The 25534-nt window shown below is 46.1% G+C and overlaps 1 protein-coding gene across 1 annotated transcript in view; it reads right to left on the bottom strand.

The window, feature by feature from the left end:
- The window catches only part of LAMC1 (laminin subunit gamma 1), a 67560-nt gene extending 42332 nt beyond the window's left edge, over positions 1–25228 (bottom strand). The window contains exon 1 of the mRNA XM_030952997.1: positions 24838–25228. Coding sequence (XP_030808857.1) covers positions 24838–25228 — 391 coding nt within the window. The remainder of the gene's footprint in view (positions 1–24837) is intronic.
- Between the last annotated feature and the right edge of the window lie 306 nt (positions 25229–25534).

The raw sequence follows: 25534 nt of genomic DNA, 5'->3' as shown, positions 1-25534 counted from the left end.
GGTAACACTTGGCATCTGGCAGAATTTACCACCTGAGGCTCAGCAACAAAGAGCAGAAAACAGCTTTTGCATCACTTGCTCTACACCAAGTCAAGCCTCCAACTAGATGGTCATCAAAGTGACCCCATGTCTGCCCAGCAGGGCTCCTCCCAACACCTGCAGTGTTGAGTGGCACAAACCCATTTAACTGATGCCATCCACTCTTCAGGAGCTCAGCCTCACCAGCTGTAATCAAAACATAAGCAAAAACAAGGATGGTGACCTGGAAAGGGAGACTAGCACACAGTGATCAATCCTGAGGATGCTAAGAAGACAGATGAAACTATGACCAAGGTTCACTCCCACTCCGTCACAACAGACCATTTTTATTCCAAGCTTCAAAAGGGCAGATGGGCTTTAAGCCTCCCAGCCCAGCTGAAACAGCTGGGGTGACCCTGCCTGGGGTAAAGGGCTGCCATACCAGACCAGCTCAGGGGGCTGCTTTAGAGCTGGACTTGAGCAAAGATAAGAGGTGCATGCCTGAGCTCCTTCTCCCACTCCTCCTCTGCCCCAAGGTTGGGAGCAAAGTTTTGTAAAACACTGCTCCTAGACATGCAAACCAGAGCAGATCAAGTAGATGTTTATATGTATTTACACATTCTGTTTACTAAAGTCTCTGGAATTAATAAGGTAAGTAATTTCATATGTCTGCAGGGGGTGGAGACAGAGGAGGAAACACTGTAAATTCAGAAATGAACACCATCTGTTCCTCTGGCTGCTCAGCCCACCCTTCCAGCTTGGGTGAGCTCTTTGAAGCAGGCTCCAGCAATATGGAGAGGAGAGGGCTCTTCTGTATCACCCTCACCTTCACACACACACACACACACACACAAAGTATCGGCTTGTTCAGCCAACACTCCATACACACCTCCTACTTTCCTTGAGATGTTACTTCTACTTCAGTTTCTGCTTTCCAGAACAGTAGAAAAACTCAAATGCAGAGATCAGCCTGCTACTAACAGTAGCAGAAATCAGCCCAGGGAGATGTGATGTGGAGAGGGCTTCTAAACTGCCTGAAAGGGAGATCTCATTCCAGGTTTTTTCTAGCTACATCTTTTTACTTTCAAACAGTTTAAAACTTCAGAATTAAGGCTTTTCAGGTACCTCAAAACACCTGAGGTCCTTTCCAAGTTCCAGTAGCAGCATGCAACAGCTGCTCCACCACACTCACCTATGAGAAGGGTCAGCTCCATCTACTCTTTCTTAACACTCAGTTGTGCAACACTCACCTTGCATGTTAGTCTCTGCCATGTCAGAAGCACTCCCTAGCTCCAGGGCCCAAACACCACTGCTGTCTTTCAGATGCTTAATAACCCTTTGGGGAGACCAGGACAACTCACACCTTTCATTTACTGCTACAGTTACTGCAACTGAGGTTCAGATTCAGGGAGCGCCTAAAGACCATTTCTCATTTCTTAATGTGGCTTTGTAAACTCATCAGTTTGGTGTTTGCTCCTTGAAAAAATGAACGAAGCTCTGCAGAAAATACAAATTGCAAGGAAGTCTTCAAGTAGGAAAGCATCAAGTCCAGAGACCTTTAAAGCAAGCACATCCCACCAAAGGGAACAGCAGGGGCAACAAGCCATCCCTCAACCCTGCCCAGCACATGCTTTGCACAAGCACTGAATGACATGCTCCCAAGCAGTCAGCTACAGAAATAAGTGACCCAGCAGAGAGGTCACCAATTCAACTGCTCCTTTTCCTTCTTTCCAATCACTTAAGTGTTTTTTCTTAAGCCAGTATCTCCATGTTAAACAGATGTAAGCACCCAAACCAATCTCATCTGAAAAGTCATCTTATAATTGATGCTTAACAAGCAGGGGCTCAGCAGCCTGCTTTGTGATTGCTACCTGGAAAATCACGATGATCATGACCATCAAATTGTATAAATCCAAAGAGGCACAACTACACAGGGAGATGCCCTTGGCATCAACACCAATGTGAGTTACTGTATCACTTCATGAACAAACGACAGGAGGAGAACTTGGAAGTTTCCAGAATGAGACTGGACAAATCCCTGGACCTGAATTCAACATTGATCCTGCTCCAAGCAGAAGTCTGGATTAGAAGTCCAGAAGGGTCTGTGATCCTTTCTAGACTCACCTCTACTATGAACAGAAGCAGAAAGGATTAAGGTCCAGGCTGCAGACAGATAAACTGAGAATATACATGGCTGATCCCCAGTGACAATCAGTGGCACCCAAGTTCAAGCAGCCAGGAGACTCTGGAGAGCAACCACACTAAATCAGCTGAAGTGGCCTCAGGGTTCACTGACCAAAAGCTGCATCTAAGCTCCACAAGGACACCCACCCCTGGGAGGGGATCAGCCCAATAACACAGCCAGAGCACATGGCAGCTGCAGAGCAACGTGCTCCACTGCCACAGCCCTCCATGCTGGGGAACCAATATTTGGGTACACAGGGCTCCAAAACACCTTAGCAGCACAGAGAGAGGTTTCCTCATTAGGGCTGTTGTCCTCCATAGAATAGATTGTTCAGGTCTGATTTTTACACAAAATTATCCAAAATGAACAGGACTGCTGCTGAGCACTGCAGATGGAAACAGATGCTGCATCCTCTGAGCTGGCTCCAGGACCCTCAGCTCATATCTGCCCCACAAACCCAAACCTGCCCCTGCAGGAAGTCTGCACGCAGCAGATGCAAAGGCAGTGTTGCATCCTTGGGTCTTGCAGGGAACACACAGGGCAGTGTCTGGGGTAACATGGTCCTTCCTGCAAACTGCATCAAGCTTTTAAATCACTAAGAAATCACAAACCCTTTTAAGGAAACCGTGAAAGCCAGAGAGAAAAAAACAAAACAAAACAAAACAAAACAACAGAAGTGTTATGTGCAGAACAGTTGTTTTTTCTAAAATAATTATATTTTCAAAAATTTTTGAAGTATTAAAAGATGAAAATTATTTTCCTTTACCTGCACAAAATAGGAACAGAAAACCACCCTCCTCTGTACCAGTACCACAGGACAGGCAGCACACAGGACCCTAATTCTGCCTGAAGTAATTCAGTGAATCCACAACCAAGACATGTTTGGTGACAAGAGAAGATACACACCTACCAGTCATACATGACACTGCACCTCAGCAGCAATGGCAAGGGAATTCAGCTTTGAGTACATTTAAAGGCTTTATTAATAGAGCCAAGGGGAAGACACTTCTGTTTCATAGCAACCTCCAAGGTTCTGAAGTTTGTTTCTGTTCTTTTTCTGGGACAGAAACAGAATGTCCCTGACATTTTTCAGGAACAAAGCTGTAATGAGTTATCACAGCTGCAGATCAGCACTTTGCTCCTTCCAGGGGCATCACCCCATGAGCAGGCTGGGTAGAGGTACAAAACATTTCTCACTCCAGAAAAATAATTTGGCATTTTCCCTACCGGTTCACTTCAGATCAAGAACTTGAAACCTTGTCTCTGCAACCCAGGCTTGTGCTTTAAAAAATAAGTACATAAAAATGTTATCCTGTTACAATGTCCAGACAACTCCTCTTCCTAAGGCTTTAAAGTCAGACTCATTCCTGGTGATATACTGCTATTAAGCAGGAATGCTTATTTTGGCAAAACTTCATTTAGTTGAGAGTGCTCTGCTGAAGAGGTTAGGAAGGAAGCATCTAGCTGAGAGCCCCCAGCAATCTCGGCTTGCTGACAAAACTTTCAACTTCAGAGCTGCCTGCCATTCCCAGATCCCCAGATATCACAACCTTCTCCTCACCCACACAGACCAAGTGGACTGGAGGGGCAAAGGCCATTTGGATGATCAGTTAGCAGACAGCCCTAAAGAACGTTCAGTCTTGTCCATTTGATCTGCTACTTCTCCATCACCCATTGAACTTTTTTAAAGCAGGGTCAGGCAATGAAGATGTATGTCAATTCCCAATACATACATACATACAGACTTTATTATATAATTATAATATATAATTATATAAATATATAAATATATAATTATATAATAGAGATTTTTAAACCTTTAATCCACCTCAATGGCAGCAAGTCTCCAGCAGAAAAGCACAGTAACAATCAGCACCTGGCAATTTCTAGCTCAGCAAAGCCTCCTTTCAAGGGGCTGTGCTGTCCCTAGAATACAAAGAAAAAGAGAAGGAACTAAACACCGGTTTGAGTTGCACTTTACTTCTAGCAGCAGGACAAAAATTTGAAAGCCCAGCTAAGTAAACAGGAAAGCTGTAGATCCCAGAAACAATAGGATCAGCCAGGTTCCTTTCCTAGAGTTTTACCCCTAATTGTTTCCCTCTGTTTTTTTTTTGAGAGAATTTTAATGCCTATGTGCTTAAGAAATCCTCAGGAAAAGCCTATTAGCTTCCAGCAGTGTGCTGGAGTACCAGAGGGCAGCTGGGCAGGAGACGAGACCCTTGGAAGACACCCTCCAAGCCTCTGAGGGCCATGGTGAGCCTGGCAAAGGTGAAAGCAACAGCACTTATGCCACTATGGATAAAGTGAACCTAGTCTGGGAGGGTTGAATGGTTTTTTGTTCAGGTGTCCACCTGGAGCTGGCAGCAGCCAAACAATGACACCTTCAGAAAGCCCAGCAATAAGTAAAACATGTAAAGGACTTTTTGCAGTACACCTGAATTTCCAACACCACACACTTTGGGTACCAAAGTGATGCCAGAGATGGTGCTTTTCCACCCACCACCTACTTGTAACATGGACCTGGCCTTGAGGTTTCAAGCTGCTCCAGTACATTTCTACTCTTTTCACCAGAGCAGTAGCTTTGAAAGATTTCATGCTTGAACATCCCCAGTCACTTGTGCTTGGAGCACATGTCACCTCCAACATGCCCCAGCTGGAAGCAGTAGCCCAGCCAAGCCCTGGCCATGGAGTGTCCTGCACTGCCTCTGCCAGAAGGGCAGATCATCTACAGACCCAGTGGGACACACACTCCCATGTGTTGAGCAATCCCTTTCGTCAGCAGCATTTAATTTTGGGAAAATCACCGGTAAACAAAAGAGGAAGGCATGAAGAACAGCTTAACTTTTTACTGCACTTTTGCAAGAGAAGCCACATCATTTGCTGTGGCTGTTGAAGTCCAGGCATTTACAGCCAGGTGAAAACCACTGATCTCTGGGTCTGCCTTTCTTAGTTTTATTTCTTTTAATAAAAATTTGACTAGCTATAATACCATAGGGGGAAAAAATTAAATAGCTTTATTTGTTGGTTTTAAAATGCAAAATAATCATATGCAAAAAGCTGGAAAGAAACACGGAAAACCCCTGGATCTCTTTCACAGATTTTCATTGCTTCCTACACTTTCACCTCCTGCACAGTTTTGCTTCTATCACACACTAAAAGCAAAGAACAATTATGTGGAGATTCCCAAGCTGGTACAAAGCCACAAGCAGGAAGCTGCTCTGAAATACAAGGATTTGGCAAAACACACTGAGACCCCACAAAGAAGAAAGGTAATCTTGGACATGAGAGGCAAGACAAACACTAAAACCAAGTGGCTGCAACAGGTCTACCACTTTGAGTCCCAATGTCTTCCAAGCTATGGAAAAGGTAGTGAATAGAAATGCACTGCAAGCAAAAATAAAAATATTAAAAAGGAATGGAATGAAGAACCTCTTTCCCCTCAACAGCTAAGGAGCTAAAGCTTGCTGTACCAACCTGACAACAAAGTTCCCAGGGAAAATGCAAGCTGCCAGTTATATTCCCAAATTTAGCACAGAAATTTTGTGACCTATGGCAGCGACTATTTCATAACTTATGACCACAAGGATAAATAGAAGCTTTAAAAAAAGGCTTACAGAAGCATGCTACTCACTTGAACTCCAAAAAAAGCCTCAGCATAACAGCATATTCTCATAAAAAACCTGTAGTCCCCACTATTTTTTTAAAGAAAGCTGAATGCTCTTCAACTAAAAATCTCCAGATATATTAAAATCATTTTACAATTAACTTCTGCAGATGGAAAGTACATGTATGCACTCACTCTGGACACAGTTAGCTGTGCTCCATGTGAAGTCAGGGAGCAGTGCTTCCCACCAGCTCCAGCCTCAGCACTGCCACACACCAACCACAGCCAGCAAAGCAATAAACTTCAGCACTTTTGGACCAAAGGCACAACCAGTAAGCAATAGGAAGTAACCCAGTTCTTTTTATCAAGAGTAGATGATCCTACTAAATCAGAGGGAATCCTCATTGGACAAGGAGGCAAAAAAGACATCTGTGCAGTGCAATGGAAGGCAGAAGGGAGTCATGACTAAGTTGCCAAAACCTGAACTTCAGAAAACCTCCCCTAATTCCTACCATTTTAAGAAGGCTAACAAAAAAGAAAAACAAAAAAGCACAACCCCACAGCTTGTTACCTTTCCCTTATGTTTGTTCCGTGTCCCAGTTTCCCACAGAACTGCAATTCCACACAAGTTACAGGTGACTTTCACAGCTGCACAACAGACAGACAGACAGACAGACAGATACAGGACAATACCTGGCAGGTGCCCACACAGGCCTGACATAAGCCTGTGTGTCTGCTCACAGCACCAGACACAGTGCAATAAAAGCTGTGTGGTCACTGCTGAGATTTCCACAATGACAAAATGCAGATATTAACAGCTGACAGCTGTTGTAAAGAAAACAGCTTGAAATGGGATAATCAGGAAATCGCCCTCCATCATTCCCTGCACTATTTACATCTGGAATCTTGTCTCTGCAACCACGATGGCCAGAGATACTTGTAGTTCAGGTTTATGTTTGGGGACACTCATAGTTTCATAGTTAAAGAATCCCACCAAATAAAGGTCTTGCCTGCCTTTACCTTCTCTGAAAGGCATGGCTTTGGTTTGAGGCAAGCTCGGCAAAGTTAGGGGTCCTGAAAGCAAAGAATTTGGTTTTTACAGCAGTTACAACTACTGGGGAAAGGGAAATTGCAAAAACTTATTTTTCTGTATGGTACAGATCACTACACAGTCATTCTTTCTTTGAATCATCACTTGTGCCTTGTTCCCTAATATATGCCTGCATAGCAATCGACAAGAAAAAAACCCAATTCTTCAGAAATCCCAAGCTCGGTCAATTACTTAAAATAATCATGCGACCTAGTGAATAGTAACACACTAAACCCCAATTTATCCAAAAGACACTCTCTTCTTAGCTCAGAAAAGCAGCTCCTTAGTATGGGGTCAAGAGGACATCAGCGAGCACAAGTCTTCCAAAACCCGGTGCTTCTTAAAATACAAGACATGCTTCAGCTTTCAGTGAACCTGTCAGCACCAACACAATAGCCCCGCCTGGAGTGCTCTATTTTTAACATTTTCCATCCACGCAAAAGACAGCTATTTAATAAATCTAAAGGAAGTATAACTAAATGAGAGTCGAACAGAATTTTCTTCAGGGCCAGCCCAAATCACATGAGCACAAGCCACAACTGAAGGCAGCCCAAATGATTTGCAGGGATTACTGAATTACAAACATATACCGGCCTCAAAAACAGGAGAGATGCCAAAAACTGGTGCCTGGTCTGCTGGGGGCACATGGTGGAGCTGAATCTGATGCAAAGGTCAGTGCCCTATATGTGATGCAGGGTCATCTGGTATGGCTGCATTGAGAATAGGTGCTATAAAGGATAAAGCCAACCTTAAATGACTCATTATTTATTGGATGCATCTGGTTCCTTTAATTTTGCTGAGGATGTCTAGGATGACTGTAAATCAGAGTGCTTGCAGAGCTCTCTACCCCCCTGGCCTGTGTACATGTGTGCACGCTATCTTTAGCTAACAAGCCCTTGCTTGCCTTGCTGGCAGGATTCAGCTTGTGCTGGAGCTGGAGACACCCTGCTCCAGAGCAGTCACAAACTCATTACCTTTGGAAGTAAGGGCGCATTTAGCATCAAAAACAAAAAGATCCACAGGTTCTTCAGTCTCTCCCATCAGGAAGGAAGGGCTCAGCACTCCAAAAGCCCCAGCAAGACTCTGCAGCTTACATCTTCCAGGGACTTCACACTGCTTTTGAAATCAAGCCCACTGGGGACAGCTTTCAAGCATTGTCTGGGGAGGAGAGAGCTGACTCTTCACCACCTTTCTCCCAAATATGAGTGAGAGGGAAAGATGAAGTTGCACTACAATGCTGTGCCTGACCTTGCAAAGGAGCTTTCCCTGATCTGATGGAAGAGCATCTGTCCACATGCTCTGCTTCCAACCAGGATTAAACCACAAATGTCCTTGGTGCACACTCTACACAAGTCCCCCAGAACGTGAACACCCCACTGGGGATCTTAGTACCTCTTCCCAGCACATCAGAGGCAGCTCAGGTCAGCAGATGGGCTGGATCTTTCCAGCAAGAGTTGACTGGGCAGGAACTGCTGCATACCCATGCAAAAATGCATTGCTCTGGGGGTTTTCTTGCTCATCTTTAGCTCTGTGTGGGCAGGACATAACTAAAGGGAGACCTCAGTAAGAAAAGCCCTCAGGTATGCTAAACTTGTTTTCCATTCCTCCAGGCACCCAGAAGATTAATGTAGGTGAAAGTTGCATAAAAAACCTTAATCCTCTCTCTGGGACCAATAAATACAATTCATCTGCAGGATCAAAGAACACCTTTTTTTTTTTTTGGTCCCCAAAACCAGAACGCATGACCATTTTTATTACTATAAACTGCAAAGATTTATCACCACTCATTGGCTGTCTCTGAAGAGCAGCTCTGTACAGGTGGCAGGTGACTTGCAAGAAAACCTCCTCCTAGGAGGCACATATGCCAACTTTTGTTGAAAAGCTTCCTAAGAGATGAAAAGAAAGAAATGCTGATGCAACAGCAAGAGCTGCTTTTGTAATTAACCAAATCACTTCAGCCTCCCTCTCTCCTTATGTTTAACTCTTAGATATGCAATGAATATCAGAGGTGCAAAATTCCTTCATGAGCTTCATTTCATCCATCACCATGAGAACTTCCAACTCACCAACTGAAAAGCAAGTTCCTGTGGTGTTATTAATTCTAAAATGAATAAGTCTATAATTTTAATTGCACTGGAATCCACTAGCTCCATCTTCAGCATCATTTATGGGAAATTTTTACTTTCACATTATTTTTTTAACAGCTCTTTGTGATGAAAAGCTTTAAGAAGAGAAACAAGTGGACCATCTATTAAGTTATTTTTTTTAGTCTAGATCTATCTGTTGCCTTTGAATCTGCTTCTAGGCTAGTCAAGCAAATGCATAAATATCACCTGGCCCACTTAGTGGGGCTATTATTTTAAAAAAACATATCTCATTATTATTCCTTATGCAAAGTCAGCTAAAACAAGTTAGGACAGCTCAATCTCCAAATAAAGAGGTTTTGCATAAAGTATAACTCTACAAGAATTCAGTTTTCAAACTTAAATACAGACATGAATGTCTTTTTTAAGAAAGCCCTTCCCCAGAAATGTTCTCTGATCTCTCTCAACCTTTTTCTCTTTTCTTGCTTCACCTAATGAGCTGCTCCCATGTGCAAGACATAAAAGTGGAAATTTCAAATTCCTTTTATAGAAGTCTGAGTTTTGAAAGCTCACAGTAGCTTCTCATAATCCAAAGTCCACACTTTAGAGTTTGTCTTAGCATCAGAGAATCCCAGAACTGTTTGAGTTGGAAGAGACCTTAAAGCTCATTCCACTCCCTGCCATGGGCAAGGACACTTTCCACTAGACTGTGTTCCTCCAAGCCCCATCCAGCCTGGCCTTGGACACTGCCAGGGATCCAGGGCCAGCCACAGCTTCTCTGGGCACCCTGTGCCAGGGCCTCCCCACCCTCACAGGGAGGAATTTTTTCCTCAATTCTCATCACACAAATTCTTCTAAAAAAGTTTCAGGATGTTTTCAAAGTTGTCTGTGACTAGTCTAAGTATGTCCCCCATCCCCGGGCTGTGCATCCTGGTGCCTCTTTCCCACCAGCCAGCATTCACCTGGCCCCAGGCACACCTCAGTATCACCAAGGCCACCAAAGGTTATATTTCCATCAAATTAACTGCTGGCACTTAAGCAAGCAAACTGCTCCTACCAGCCAAGGGCTGTATGGTTCCTTGCCCCCAGCTGCAGTAAGTGGGCAGGGCTGAGAGACACCAGTTCACATGAGAGGCTGTGAAGTCACACCTTCATTCCTTGCTGCCCAGATTTCTAGCTCTCCACTAAGCCCCAGGACAGCTATTCTGCAAGGGCACTGCAGGATTCACACACACAAAATGCTTCTGCCTTGCACTCTGTTGTCACAGCAACTGAACACAAAGCATGACTGTCAGCATGAAAGCCTTGGGTGGTGGAAGAAGAGAGGGGAAGCAGCAGATGTGCAGGACAAAAATGGCCTGGTGATACAGTACAGAGTTACACAGCTAGTCTTGGAGCAGCTCCTGACAGAAAACCCAAGCCCTCAACAGCTCATCCTTATGGCTTATACTTCATTCTGGAGAATTATAGAATGGTTTGGGTTGAAAGAAATCTTTAAAGGCCACCCAGTCCAATCCCCTGCAAAAAGAAGGGACATCTGCAACTAGAGCAGGTGGCTCAGATCCCCATCCAACCCAGTCTTGAATGTTTCCACCCACCACCTCTCTGGGTAACCTGTTCCACTGTTTTATCACTCTCATTTCTTCCTTATATCTAAATGAATCAACCCTGCTTTATTTTAAAAACATCACCCCTTGTCCTATCACTCTTAAAAGGTCTGTCCCCACCTTTCTTTTTAGTTCCCATTAAGTACTGAAAGGAAGAAGTTTAATGATGATTTGGTTGTTTTACCTTGATAAGATACCTCAAAAAACAGTGGTGTGTGTTCTTTAGGCACAGTAAATGAAGATGCTTTGGGAATTCCTTACCAATTATTTATTAATCCTTTTTTAATTACTGATTCAGAATGACCAGTAATCTTTTCCAATAAGGATCTGAATCTTCCCCTTTGGAATCTTTAAACATGCCTTTCTAAAGGATGGAAAGAAAGCACACAGACCCAGGAGTTACACACTCTTTTAAGTACTAATGCTTGTTTACACTGCACAGCAAACCTCTGCTACTAGAACATAATTAATCATTACCTCTATGATAAAAAGCATATAATGTTCCACTCTGCAAACCATGGTCACTTGGCCTAAATGCTCTTTCTTCTCTGGAAGCAGATGCAAGAATAAGGATGTGGCTTCAGCATCTACCTCAGAGAGCAGGACATGTGGGAAGCCACCATGGATTTTTTTCTTATTTGTTGTTGAAGCTATTCTCATTTTACACCTGACAAGACACCCTGTAGTACCACTGAAGCAACTGCTACTTCTTTCCCAAGGGTAGCCAAACATCATGTAACTGGATGAGGAACACAGGACACCCTTAACAGGCTCCATGCCTACTATCCAGCCAAAACCTTTGCAATCCATTGCCATTTCTGGAGGGTTACCTCTGCTGAAAGTCAGCTTTAAGACATCAGCAGGAGAAACCCAAAAGTTGATAAGATTTCAGCTGTATGCTTTAAAATAAGCTTTACTTGAGCACAGGTACGTGAACAAAGCAAGACCAGAGACTGTTACAGGGGCACACACTTGATTTCTCCACTCATATTTCTGTTAGTTAGAAATGTGAATTTCTAACTGTATGTCTGGGGGATTTTTTTGGTGGATGAGGGAAGCCACAGAGGTGGCTTCTGAGAGAGAAGCTGCTTGAAGCTCCTACCATGTCCAGCACATCAATCTCTGAAGGCTCTGATGATGGACACGTTGCTGGCCCAATTAGAGAAGTCGGTAATGCCTCTGTGATGATGTATTTAAGAAGGAAAAATAACATATGCAATTTTTTCTTCTTTTTCTGAGGGCTGGGGAGGTTTTTTCTTCTTTTTCCAAGGGTGGTGGGGTCCGTGCCCTCCCAGCACCGGGAGCAGCCACACGGCCAGGGCCATAGAGCCAGCACCACGCAGCTGCTGCCATCTCAGCACAGCTCACAGTGAACTTTGCCTGTTTAGCCACTTTTAGCCAACCATGCTGAAAGCAGAAGGGCAGAGGTGGTGGCAGCAGCTTCTCCTTTTCAGCACCCCACATGAAGAGAGGCACTGAATGGTGCCAGCACCACGGCAGCAGCAGGGACCACAGTGAGCCCAGACAAGATCAACCTTTCAGCACTGCAAAACCCTGTAAGAACTTTTCAACTGATAGAGTCTGAGAACACACAAACCTACAAACAACAATTTTTTCCTGAATTAGAGCCAAGGAAAAGGTGAAGACACATGAGAACAACATGGCCAATACTAAGGTCAGTGAAAGGAAAGAAGGGGAGGAGGTGCTCTGAATGTCAGAGCTGAGTCTTCTGCAAGCCATGGTGAGGACTAGAATACAACCAACTGTCTCCATGTAATTCATGAAGTGTATGGGGGCATGCAGAGATCCGCCTGGAGCCCATGAGAAAAGGGGCTCATGGCTAGAGCAAGTGGATGCTAAAAAGCTCTAGAGACCCAAATAAAGAGAGAAAGGCCCTTGCTTCCAGAGACAGAGGACCCTGGCTTCCAAACTAGAACAGCTCATCCTTAATAGACTACACCCCATGAACTAAAAGGACCTAGGCCATGTAGTTTGGGAAGACCATTTTGCCCATGGGAGGGACTCCCGTTGCAGCAGGTCAGGCAGGATGCTACTCATGAAAATTAGAACCATGTTGGAGAAGTCCACAGGAAACTCCTCTCCCATGAAAAGGACTCCATGGCATAGCAGAAGAGACTCCTCTCCCTAAGTGAACTGAAGAAAGATTTTTAGAAGTGACAAACTGAAGACCCCATGTTTTGTTCGCCTGCACTGTGGGTGGGAAGGAATGAGGGGCTGGAAGGGGAAAAGATGTTCTAAAGGTTCCTTTTAGTTCTCATTACCCACTTTTAATTCCGTTAATAATATATTTTCTTTATACTGTTGAATTTTGAATCTGTTTTGCCCTAAAGTGTTTTTCTCCTAATCCTTTTCATTTAGCCTTTCAGGTTTTTTTTCCCCTCTCCTCTGCTCAGCTAAAGCAGAGGAAAAGAAGTGAATGATTTTTGTGAGTGCCTGGCTTTTGGCCAGTGTCAAACCACAACAACAGCTCAGACTCTCACCAGCAATTTTTTTAAGCAAGCCAGCACCCATGTCACTCCTCAGAGGGGCTCAACAGAGAACATTTCACCCTGTGACGCAAATCACACACACAGAGCAGAGATCTGAATCAAACCCTTCATGCTTTCATGTCCTCATGGCTCCAATGGCAACACCACCTCCTTTCCTGGAGGTCTCTCCCACTGGTCTCTTGTGGTTTCCTGGAAGCCAAGGGCAGCTTTCTGCAGGGGCGCAGAGGACACAGTGGGGTGCTGAGCCCCAGGGATGCTGGGTCCCAGCAGCTGTGTGTTTGTTTGCAGGAAGGACAAACGCCAGCGGGCTGCCAGCACTGCTGTGAATTTCAAAGCACAGCTCAAACTTTCCGGTACACAGCTCTAATGAAGCAGATTAACAACTCCAAATTCTGTCCCTTTGGCTGAACCACCTCTCTTCCCACAGCCCATCTCTGTACGCCGGCATTCAATACCGCTCCCATCAAGGCATCATCCTTTTTCAAAACACTTCGTTCCCTCCCACTGCTTTCAAGTCAACTTTGACTTTTTCCGGGTAATAGCAATAAAGAAAATCAGGATTTGTAGGACAGAAAGGCTGGAAGACAGGGTCCCTCCCACCCAGCAGAGCAGCATGTTAATGTTCTAACACGCAGCTCACAAAAGAACATACCACAGCCCTGAAGTTATAAAACAGACTGAATGGCCGATATGAAGAAAGTGATAAATTCACAGACAAATTAACGAGGAGACATATTCAGTACAAGGTTTCACAACAGGAAGAACTGAGATTCCTATGAACATTTTTAACCTTTTCCACACAATAGTTAGTGTCACTGTCCAGGCAGAGATCAGTGACAGACCACAGCACTGCTCCAACTGCATATCCAAATCCTTCATAAATTAACCATTAATTTGCTGAGTAACTACAACAAAACCAGAGACAACTGCTTCAAATGCACCACAAAACTAGCCCAGTGCCTTCCCTGACACAAGAGTTTTTACAAGGCCTGTACCCAGCTGGTGACTGTGGTGTTCATGAGCTGTCAATGGCACAGCTGCACCATAGCTGCTCCAAGCAATTTTCAACACCATGGGGCTATGAATTATGAGCAAAACATGACTTACCATCAAAAAACCATGTTACTGCCATGTTTTTGCTTGAACTTGAAGAAAATCAAAGCATAGAAAGGCAACAAATAATCTTTGGCAATCTTGTGATATTCTTTCCCAGGGCTACCCTTGTACTTTCAGAGCCACAGAAAAATGCATTTTCCTAGAGTTCTAAATGTATCACTGGATATCAAACTAAAGATCTTCTAAGACTGCCTATTGGATTATTTTTTTATGAAATTGTGTGTTCCATACTCGAAAACTGGTAGCAGTCTGCCAGAGAATTGAGAGAACCAATGTGGGGTGCAAAGGAGTGCCCCAAGTTCACGATTCACAGCCTTTCCAGAATCCCCCAAAAAGTTATGGCATTTCCTGACACAGCTCCTACATCTTACAAGGAACAGAAGTATAGGAAAATAGGGCTACAAGGAAATACATCTGAAGTTTCTAACAGGAAAAAAGGCCATTATTTCCTGAAAGTGCTACAAAGCTTTTGGAAAAGCTCATCTCTGTATCATTACTTCACTGTAATCTGTACTTTGTTCCACAAGGAAACAGGGTTTAGCTGTCCCAGGATCAGCCCTGCTCACCCCCCTGCAATGTGGGCTGGCCCTGGGGAGGGAGAGTGTGAGAAAGGGGCAGCACACAGGGATGTGTGCAGAGTCACTCTGCTTAGAAAGCAGAAGGCAGTGACTCGTGTAATGCCCCTAATTTGATCAGTAAACTCACGCCTGCAGAGCATGGATGGAGGGCACAAAGAGCCATCCCTGTGCCCAGCAACCCTCCCAGCTCCACCTGCAGCCCCAGAAGAACAAGGCAGGGAGGGCAAGCAGGGCAAAAACTGATTTCATTACGCAGACATTGCACAATGATAGTGAGTGGGTTGTGGCTCTATTCAGAGTTCACATTTTGCTCTGGCAGTGGCACCAGCTCTGCAGCAGCTGCCCCATCCCTGCAGCCCCAAGTCTCTTTACTCCAAGCTTGTAGTAACTTCTTCACAACCCTGCTGGGAAGCACCAGAGACAAACATTTGGTTTTATGACCAAAAAAAATGGCTTCAATTGAGGAAAATTTGTAACAGCCCCTTGATGAGGGGCTCCCATCCCCGCCAGTCCCTAACACGTGCAAGATGAGAAACCATGGAATACTGAGCATTTATGGATTTTGAACTTGCACTGCATTTCTCAGTCTAACCAAAATGAAACCACCAGCACCTTGTCTGTACACATGTATAAAGCAGTGAGTGTACAAGGGCAGCAGCAATGCTCCAGGCAGGCCAAGGCTGCTGCCAGGACTAGAACTGTGGGAGATCTCAGGTAAAAAACCTCATCCCAGGAAGGGGTTACCTTCCCAATCTGCACAGCCCAGGGACATCCCAGCACCAGGAAAACAGGAGTGGGGAGGAGGGGAAACCCAGGAGACTGCAAGGAGCTTCAGGAAGGAGATAAAAGGGCAAAAGGGGACAGCAAACAGATCTGCAAGCTTTGAGCAACCACAGACTTCATCAACAGCTCCTTAACAAGTTCATCAAGTAGATTCAGTGTTGAGAAATCCCTTGTCCTGTGTATCTCCAGTGAGGATAGCAGGAGCCATGAGACCACAGAAGGCAGCCAGCAAAGGCAGAGGAAGCAGCAGCTGGAAGGAGAGCATCAGCTGCTGTCACACAATAAAAGGAGGTTGTGGGCCAAGCCCAGCACCTTGACAGCCACAAGCAGGAGCAGGACAGAGGGAGACACGCTGGATCCTCACATATAACCCATGTTTTATCAGAAGCTGAGAAGCAAGGGCAGCCTGACCAGGGCTGCTCCCCAGGGACCAGCCCTGCAACTGCTGGGAAGAAAATCCCATTGCAACATCCCACCAGATGGGAGCATGCAAAGGACTGCAGATGAAAGGACTATAAATAATCATTGCAATCAGAGCTGACCCAGGACAAGAACATTTTCTTTTCTCTCAGCCAAACAGTTCCACACAAAACTGACATCAAGAAGCATTTTGATGACTTTTTCCAGAAGGGGCTGATTTTGCATTCCACTAATCTCAATAAGAGATACACTCAAAACAAACTGAGCCTTTCAAAATACATGACTTATACTGTATTTACAAGGTAGTGGACTATAAGAAGGCACAAAGAAAAGAGTCCCTTTATCCCTCTTGAAGAGGTCCAATGCAACCATTTCCTTAAAAAAAACTCCAAGACACATTATCTTTTAATTCAAATATAAGAAAGATTCACCTTCCAGAAACAAAGTATACAGGAAAAGTTTTTTAAAAAATTAAAAAAAAAAAACTGTTGAGCACCTCTGATATTTTCCCCCCACAAAAATAAATCAAACTGGACCAAGTGCAACATGCTGCAGAAGCAGCTGCTCACTGTGCTAGGAACAAGGTCTTTTTTGATGCCAAGTAGGTTGAGCTATAAAGCAGACTTTGAAAAAAAAAAAGAAAAAAAAACCTGTAAGAAGAAAGCAGAGTGCTTAGAACTGGGCTGGTGCCAAGCCCAAACTCAACAGTGCTCCCTCAGCCTTGGAGCACCAAAAGGAATGAGCATTTCAGGCAACTCACTGGGAAACCAAGGGCTACCATGTGCAGCCAGCCACTGCCCACTCGAGCACACATGTGCTGAACAATCTCTTATCAAGCAGGTTTTAATATTTGATAGGTTTAGGGGGGTTAGGGATGGTTTTTTTTAAAGAGGTGATCTTCCCATTACAGAGGGTTAAGAGCAATGGAAGGGTCAGGTCTGCCTGCTTTGCACTTCAGGCCAGGTGCCACTCCTGAAGCCATTTTACCCTGGTTTTGCACCCTGGCCTTCCCACAGGAGCATCCCAAGCCCCCGAGGATGAAATAGCCATTTACCTTGTTCTCCTGTAAAACACAGGACCCACTGCAAAGCCAAGTCAGACAAACACTTCTCCAAGCACACCAAAGTCTGTAGCAGAAATGAGAACATTGCAGAAAGCTGAGCCAAGAACCCACAAAGCCTGAGTCTTTTCAAGTTCTCAATATATCATCTCTACAAACATCTTAAAAGTCTTCCCCTTCCCCCACAAAAACACCAAACCCCCAAACAACTGTACAAATAAGGCCTCAAGCTCCCTGGAAATGTACCTCTCATGTACAAGATGGTACTAGTTTACCTGCCAAAGGAGAAAAAAAAAAAAAAAAAAAAAGGCCACTAATAGTTTTTGGATAATATTTCTAAATGAGGAAATTTTGAAATTCTCCATTGCTGAACACAGCTGTGTTGTGTCAGAACTGCAGGCATGATTACCGCTCTTTGATGACTATCACACTGGAATATCTAAAACAAGTAGAAGCATGGAAACAAAAAGTGCTTTGCCACCCAGTTTCAAACAGAATGCTGAAGACCACTGAATAATATATGAGGGGGTTGGTGGGAATTTGGGTTTTTTTGGTGAAAGATCTCTCAAATAGGGCTTGGCTGATAGAAAAAAAGACTGAGGCTTTCTTTAAATTTAAATAAAATTACTTTGTTATTTCAGATCCTGTTACAGCTGATGAGTTTTCCCCATTTTCCAAGCTTCTACATGAGAATAATTCCTAGAAATTATGTTTTACCTAAAAGCCCACCAAGGCTACCAGCAGCTTGCACCTTTGGTCTGGCAAGCTACAAAAGGCAGCTTCTCCTCTCAGTATTCCTGGTCCTGTTAGACACCTGCACATGCCTACTAGCAGCAGCTCCCTGATCTCATGGTTTGTTAGCAGCTGTAGTGGAGCTCTCATCAATGCTGATGTGACAACCAACATCATCAGCACATTGCTAAAAACCCAAAGTTACTCATGGAATGCTGTGGACAATGAGAGCAATCCCAAGTACACCCTCTGGAAGTGGCTAAGAGATTATCCTAATTGTACAAAGAGTTTCAAACACAGCTAGTGATGTCCTCAACACAAGCAGCCACATTCATCCCTGCCTTAAAGGCTGTAAAGCCTGATTTGAGACACACAGGGCTGTGGTGTATCTGAGGGGGGCAAACATACTCCTTTCTGTGTGGTGGGACAGCAGACCCAGCAAGATTTGTGCAATTCATTATGAAACTCATGCTATTTTCTGATCAAAACACACTGTGGTAGCCAATAAGCAAGATCTCATGGGGAAGAGATGTGCAACAGCAGGCTACAATGGTTCTTTGCATGCCAGAGCTTACATGGGGGCAGCAGCCCAGGGTGAGCTTCCAAAGGTTGTTACAGACCAGAGCTGGTGACTTTAGATGTGATGTTTAATGTGCCAGATCCCACACCCCAGTTAACCCAGGGAAGAGCAGAGGGTAAAATCACTCACCAGTGGTGGTGAGCACTGAATTAGGGCCCCAGGACACAAGCAGGAGGTCTTAGCCAGACAAAGGTGGTAAGCATAATGCCCACAGCCTTTCTTCTTATGGTGAACCCAAGATCCAAGTTTCCCATCCCATCCATCTACACTGGAAATTCTTTTCTCCAAGTGTTGTTTGCAGAGCAATCCCGTTTTTCATTTCCATGGGAAGAGGCAGCCTGGGATTTTCACTTGCAGACTCAGAGAGGCCACAAGAGCCTCCCAAAGCCTCAGGCTACAAGAGAAACGGTACCTAATAAGCCAGAAGCTTTTCAGCACGCTTACAGTTCTGAGCAGCAAACTGTTTCAAAGGTTTAAACCTACAAAATGAACTGAGTGTGTGAAAACCTGTGACTGTTTCTTCTACCAACTCAGGGCAAGCACCACAAATAGCAGCTGGATTTGCAGCAAAATACCACACAGCTCCAGCTCTCTCCACCCCCCAAAGTAAGTGTTCTGCCATGTATAGCATTCCCAAAGGCGTCATGCAGCGCCAGCAGCATCCTGAGACAGAGCAGAAGAAAAACTTGGGAATTTGAAGTGTATGCAGGAAGTGATACCTTTATATAACTGCACTGAATAACTGCTGGCCACTAAAAGCCCTGATCTCTTCAGTACTCGTGTTGAAACCTGCAAAATGTAAATCAGGCCTTTGCCAGACCAACTAAAATAGCGTCTCCCCGAGGGCTCCGCAAATACCACGGCAAAGCCCAGGCTCCTGACACGCCCTGAACAGCGGCCTTGGAACTGGAAATGCCCTCCCAACGCCTCAATTACCACTGAGTCTTTAAATTGCAGCTACACCAGGCAGAGCTTCACGTGCATACATACACCCTGCTTGCTTGCACTTGGTTTTACCACGGTGGTTCCCTAAGGAAAGCAGCAAACCACAGCCTCATCAAGTTTTAATGGGATAACTGGCAAACTGAGGGCATCACTGCACTGAATACAACAGAGCAACTGCATCCCAGTGCTATAAACTATCTACTTGATTTAAGTCACATTTTATAGCTCTCCCTTCTGGAAAAAAAAACCCCACTGGTTTTCTGTACTCAAAAAAACCTCTGGTCTGCTAAAAACAACGGGCAAATCAAGCCAGGGCTGAGCACAAGAACTGGCAACTCGCCTGGGTTTCCTTGTAAATGCCTTCAAATGGCAGTCGTGCCTCAAACCATGCTTTGCCGGCAAAGTGTATATATAACCAAGCATCCTCGCCCTCCTCAGAGCCAAATAAAGGACTGAGCAGGCAGCAAAGGGGGAGGGGAAGGAGATGGATAATTCATTTCTTTAGCAACCAACAGCTTTCACAAGTTTTTCTTTACTTCATGTATACAAGACACCATCCAGCTTGGTGACATGAGTTTCCAGGCTAGTCTATAGTAAGGATTTCAGGAGCTGACATGTTTTTAACGAAGGCAACCAGCAATTTCATCTTTCTTCCTGACAGGCAGCCTACCAGAGGGCTGCTTCCAGCACCAAACAATTTTCTCTTCTGAGGCAATGACAGAAGAGGAAAGAATTGATCTTGTCTGCCTCCCAGATAGTCCTGAATTCATAGTTAGGCCACCAGCATCATGAGTCAAGCACATCTGGACACCATCCCTGCTGAGATGCAGAGCACAGTCACCTGCCCCAGGAACTGGACTGCTCTGAGCTCACAGCTGATAAAAGCACGGCTGCTCTCAGTGGAGATGGACTCACCCCACCATGGAACAGCCACCAGCATGCTGAGCAGGCTTCCTCTTTATCCGAGGAACAAAACCCTGGGATAGTCACAAATCACAATAGCTGAAATCAAGGTGTGAGAGTGGTCCAGAAGTAAAAGTGGTGGGGAAAAATGAGAGGTGGCTCTAGCAGAGCTGGTTGAGAAGGGAACACAAAGCACATGTAGAAGTGGATTTTAAAAAGTGTAGAAACAACAGAAAGCACACAGAAATTAAAGCTGCAGAAGGAAAGAGTGAGAATCTGCTTTGAAAAATGATACAACATCTGAAAAAACGCAAACCTTTGCCCCAGGAAGAGCACCCAGTACCAAAAACACTCCATGTACCTCCATGCTGTCTCTTTTCCCCTTCTTCCAGTGTTCAAGGGAGCATCTTCAACAACACAGCATTGTTTCTGTGTGTCAGGGGTCTACAGCAATGCTGTGCTCAAGTGTATGCACACAAAGCACTGGGGAGATGCCAGAGCTATCCCAGTGCTCCCAGGACAAGCAAACAGCACAGACAGTAAAAATAACGTGACACACCAGCTTCAAAAACAAAGCAGACAACACACTGTAAGGCCTTGGCTTCCATCTTGTACTTGAAAGCTGGCACCACTGCCTCAAAGCTCCTTTTTTTGGGAATATATGGGAACATAATGGGAAAGCAGTAAGAAAAAAAAAGACTGGCTGGGTCAAGTCTAAATAAGTAATAAATTCTGACAAAATGGAAAATGGGGAAGCCAAGGGATACTTTTAAGAAATGTGGAAGAAAGGCCCCAGCAGTGCTCTGCCCTCCTCTCACTCACTAACCTAATTATCCAGACACCACCCTATGAACAGATTCAGCTCCCCCTTCTCCTGACTTACAGCTGCAAATTCATGTCTCCAGGCCTTTTACCTACCCTTACTTAGGGAGTCTTAATACCCTCTCACAGAAAGAGAAATAGCCTTTGTAACTCCAGACGTTCCTGGTGCAGGGAGGGGTAATTACCCCAATTCCCCTCTCCCCAGGGAGCACCCTAACTTCTGGACACAGATGACATCTCCAAACACTGCCAGGATCTGAGCTTTTAACTCAGTAGTAGTGATCTGTGCTGTGTTTTTCTGTATCAGGCTTTGTGCTGGCACCTAGTCCCAAAACTAAGGGTTTTTAAACTTGCTTTGAACTGCACATTGTAAGGAGATTCAAAGAAATCCACATTCACATGCTGGCAACAGACCTGCAGTTCTTACTGACCTCTTGCAGGCCCCTCTGAAATGTTAATGCTGTTCTACACGGACTGAGCATTGCTGGATGTTAATCAAGACATCTCAAACTGCCAAAAAACTCAGCACAGGGCAGCATGTACATGAAACCTAGAGTCAAGGCAGCTGGTCCTGACCAGGTGCAAAACAGCATTAACCATTCAGGACACCAGTGCTTTCAGAAATGAAGGCAATTGCAGCATCAAATAAGGATATGGGTCTGAGCACAGAGCTTAATCCTCAAAGACCAGGCAGAACTAACTGCATGAAAGGGCTTTGTGCCCCAGAATGCCTTTATGTCCTACCCAGTGCATAAATACTCGTCAAGCTCCTTGCCTCTTTCTCTTAGTGATGTCAATAATTAAGTGTCCCACAGACCATTGTGCCTGCGGGCACATAGAACCCAAAAGCAGCACCCAGCAGCTCACTCAAACAAAGATGGTTTTAAGACCTCACAAAAGTAGGGAAGAGCAATGCTGCAGAGAAGTTTGGGGCATTTCAGGCTAAAAAGGCACTGTCAGTACTCAAGAGCTCTTCAACTTGCCACAAACTCAGCAATGCAGAGAATCACACAGCACATGTGCAGAGAGATAAATGCTTTGCTGTTGTCATCTTAAAACCGACTTCACCAATACCATGCCCACAACAAGCTCCTGATTCTTAAAAGGCTTTATACTAAAAATATCCCACCCAAAAACCTAACTAGGAAAAACCAGACAAAAAACCTCACTCAAATATATCAAAGTCGGTCAGGCAGCTTCTGCTTTAAGGTTGTACTCTACTCAAAAAAAACAGAAAAGCAAATTCCCAAAGCTCCAAGAGCCTGCAAACAAACCTGGAACACAAGTGAAAGTGCTGCAGTGCTACAGTATTTTGAAAATGCAGATGTTTTCAGCAAAATGTGTGCATTTCTTCAAAGCCCAGGACACAGCACACTGCTCTCAGTACTGTTTTTCAAAGAACACCCATATACACATGGATACACAAAACCAAGCACAGCAGTAATACAGATGGGTCTGTAAGCCTTGCCTTGATAATGAGACTTACAATGACTGTTATTAAGAAATAAGTTGAGATCAAATCTTTGCTTTCCAGGACTTTTTAAAAAAATTCCTAATGTGCGAAGAAAAGAAAATTAAGAGGAACTATTAGATATGCTTATGTGGTATATTTATGTTGAAGCTCCAAACAGAAGGAAACACTTCTGGGGCACATGGATGTGCTCATCAGGTGATCCTGGTACAGGACTCGGTGCCATCAACTCCATCTCACCAATGCAGGTGAGAGCTCTCACAAGATCCAGCTATCCAAGCCCCAACACCATTTTTCCCCTGAATTAGACTGTTATTGATACTAAATTTAATGCTCAACAGCTGCTCTTGATTAGAAGCTGTGAATGGCTGCAGTGGGGCTTTCTTTAATATTTATTTGGTTTAATGACATGAGGATATAAGTTGTGGTTTCAACTTTCTCTCAGCTGTCTTGTCTTCCAGTTATTAAATGATTACCCTTCCTCCAGCTTGAATAACTGAATGAACAGAAAAGAAAAGCTTGTCCACAAACCAAAGTGAAGGCTAAAATACTTTATCCCAAAGAAACCTCTGGAACTGACAACCAATCAGAAAATTCACCTTCTTTTTCTGACTGGCTGTTACAGTTCAGCAGCAATGCTGGCTGCAGACACGCCTAACCTACCCAGCAATTAAAGGGCAATGCTGCCCCAGGGGGTAAGAGGATACACGGCAGATGTGCCCTTGCACACGTGATTTCCCACAGTGCCGGCCACTTTTCAAACCAACATCTCCCACCTGCATCGGAAGCTTGTTGTATGGAAAACTCCATGATTCAATCCTGAGCTTGGCTGCATTGGGTTACCAGTCGGAATTGATCTTAAAGGTCTTTGCACAGAATCACAGAATGGCTTGAGTTGGAAGGGACTTTAGGCTCATCTCATTCCACTCCTGCCATGGCTGGGACACCTTGCACTAGACCACGTTGCTCCAAGACCCGTCCAACCTGGCCTAGGATACTTCCAGGAATGGGGCTTCCACAGCTTCTCTGTGCCAGTACCTCACCACCCTCAAAGAGAACAATTTCTTTCTGCTATTTTTCCAACCTAAATGGCTCAGTGATCCCTGGTGCATGGGGTGGGACACGATCACTGCAACCTGCTCCACTTCCAGCTGCCTCTGGCAGGGAGACCTCTCCTCTCACAAACCAACAGCACCTCCAATGCAGACTGCAGTGGAGCAACCCCTGCAATAGTCACTGGAGAATGCTGAAAATCAAGTTTACCAAGCACTGTTGAGCAGATATGAGTAAACTATCAGCTGAGGGATGAAGAACCAGCACAGGGCCAGACCCCTGGCTGAGGACATCCCACCACAACCATGGGGTGCAGGCAGCATTGATTTAGACCTGGTGAGCATTGCTGAGGACCTGCAGAGTGGGCATTCAGTGACACCCCTGAACACTGAACCACCCAGGTCCTGGTTATTGGCACTCACCCAGGCACGGCCCCAGCAATGCCCATTGTACAGGTGACCTTTCAGCCCAGAATCACAGAATGGGGCAGGTTGGAAGGGACCACAATGGGTCAATGGGTCATTGGGTCCCACCTGTCTGCTCAAGCAGGGTCATTCCAGAGCACATGGCCCAGGATTGTGTCCCGACAGGTCTGGAATAATTCCAAGTGAGAGACTCCACAGCCTCTGTGGGCTCTGTTCCAGTGCTTGGTCACTGCACAGGAAAGAAGTTCTTGGTCATGGTCAGGTGGAACTTCTTGGGCATCCATTTCTGCCCATGGTCTCTTGTCCCATTGCTGGGTCCCAGGGAGCAGAGCCTGGTCCTTGCTCTGAGCCCTCCCTGCAGACAGGGACAGACAGGGCTCCTCTCAGCCATCTCCTCTCTAGGTTGAACACTCCCACCTCGTGAGAGAGATGCTCGAGTCCCTCCATCACGTCCACAGCCTCTGCTAGACCTGCTTCAGGTCCTAAGGAGCCCAGACCTGGACACAGCAATCCCGATGTGCCTCCCTAGGCCTGAGAACAGGGGCAGGATCAGCCCTGGAAGAGCTGACTCTGCTGGTCCTAACACACCCGAGGACACCACCGCGCACAGGGCATGCTCGTGGACACCTCCTTGTCCACCAGGACTCCGATCTCCTGGAAGAGCTGACTCTGCTGGTCCTAACACACCCGAGGACACCACCGCGCACAGGGCATGCTCGTGGACACCTCCTTGTCCACCAGGACTCCGATCTCCTTCGCAGCGCTGCGCTCCAGCAGCTCAGCCCAGCCTGCGCTGGAGCCCAGGCTAACTCTGCCCCGTGCCCTCGCCCCCTGCCCGCTCCCGTCCTTACCGAGGTGCAGGGTGAGGTTGACGGCGGTGGGGTGCTGCACGCCGGCCAGCATGGTGCGGCTCTGCCACCAGGTCGCGTCGGCCGGGCTGTTGTAGTCGGTGAGGAAGGCGGCGCCATGGCTCAGGTGCGGCTGGGCGGCGTCGCAGAGGTGGCAGGACTGGGTGACGCCGGTGACCCCGGTCTGCACGCAGTACTCCTCGGCCGGCGTCCCGCACGTGTGCGTGGCCAGCACCGTGGCGTTGAACGCCGCGTTCACGAACTCGGGCATGCAGCGCTGCGCCCGCCCGCTCCGCTCCTCCGCGCACTCGTCCATGGCAGCGCCGCACCGCGCGGGCGCCCACAGCCACAGCACCCACAGCCACAGCGCCCAGCGCTCGCCGCCGCCCCCCATGGCGGGGCTGCGGGGGGCACGGAGGAGGGTCGCTCGCTCGCCGGGTGCCGCCGCTCCGCGCCGGCCGCGGGCTGAGACGGGCGAGGCCCGGCGGGGCGAGGCGAGGCGAGGCGGGGCGGGCGCGGAGCAGGCCGGGAGCGGAGTCCCGCAGCGTAGCCGGGCTGGAGCTGCCCCCGCCTCGCGGAATGCGCTGGCTTAAAGCGGCGATGGCGGCTGTGGGCCCGCTCCCACCGCATGGGGAGGTCTCTTGCCCTCTCCCTCACTGAGTGAGTGACCACGGCAGAGCGTCGGGCCTGCCAGCGCCCC

This window comes from Camarhynchus parvulus, chromosome 8 (genome assembly GCF_901933205.1).
Source record: "Camarhynchus parvulus chromosome 8, STF_HiC, whole genome shotgun sequence".
Lineage (NCBI taxonomy): Eukaryota > Metazoa > Chordata > Aves > Passeriformes > Thraupidae > Camarhynchus > Camarhynchus parvulus.
This window is presented reverse-complemented; position numbering and strand designations above follow the sequence as displayed.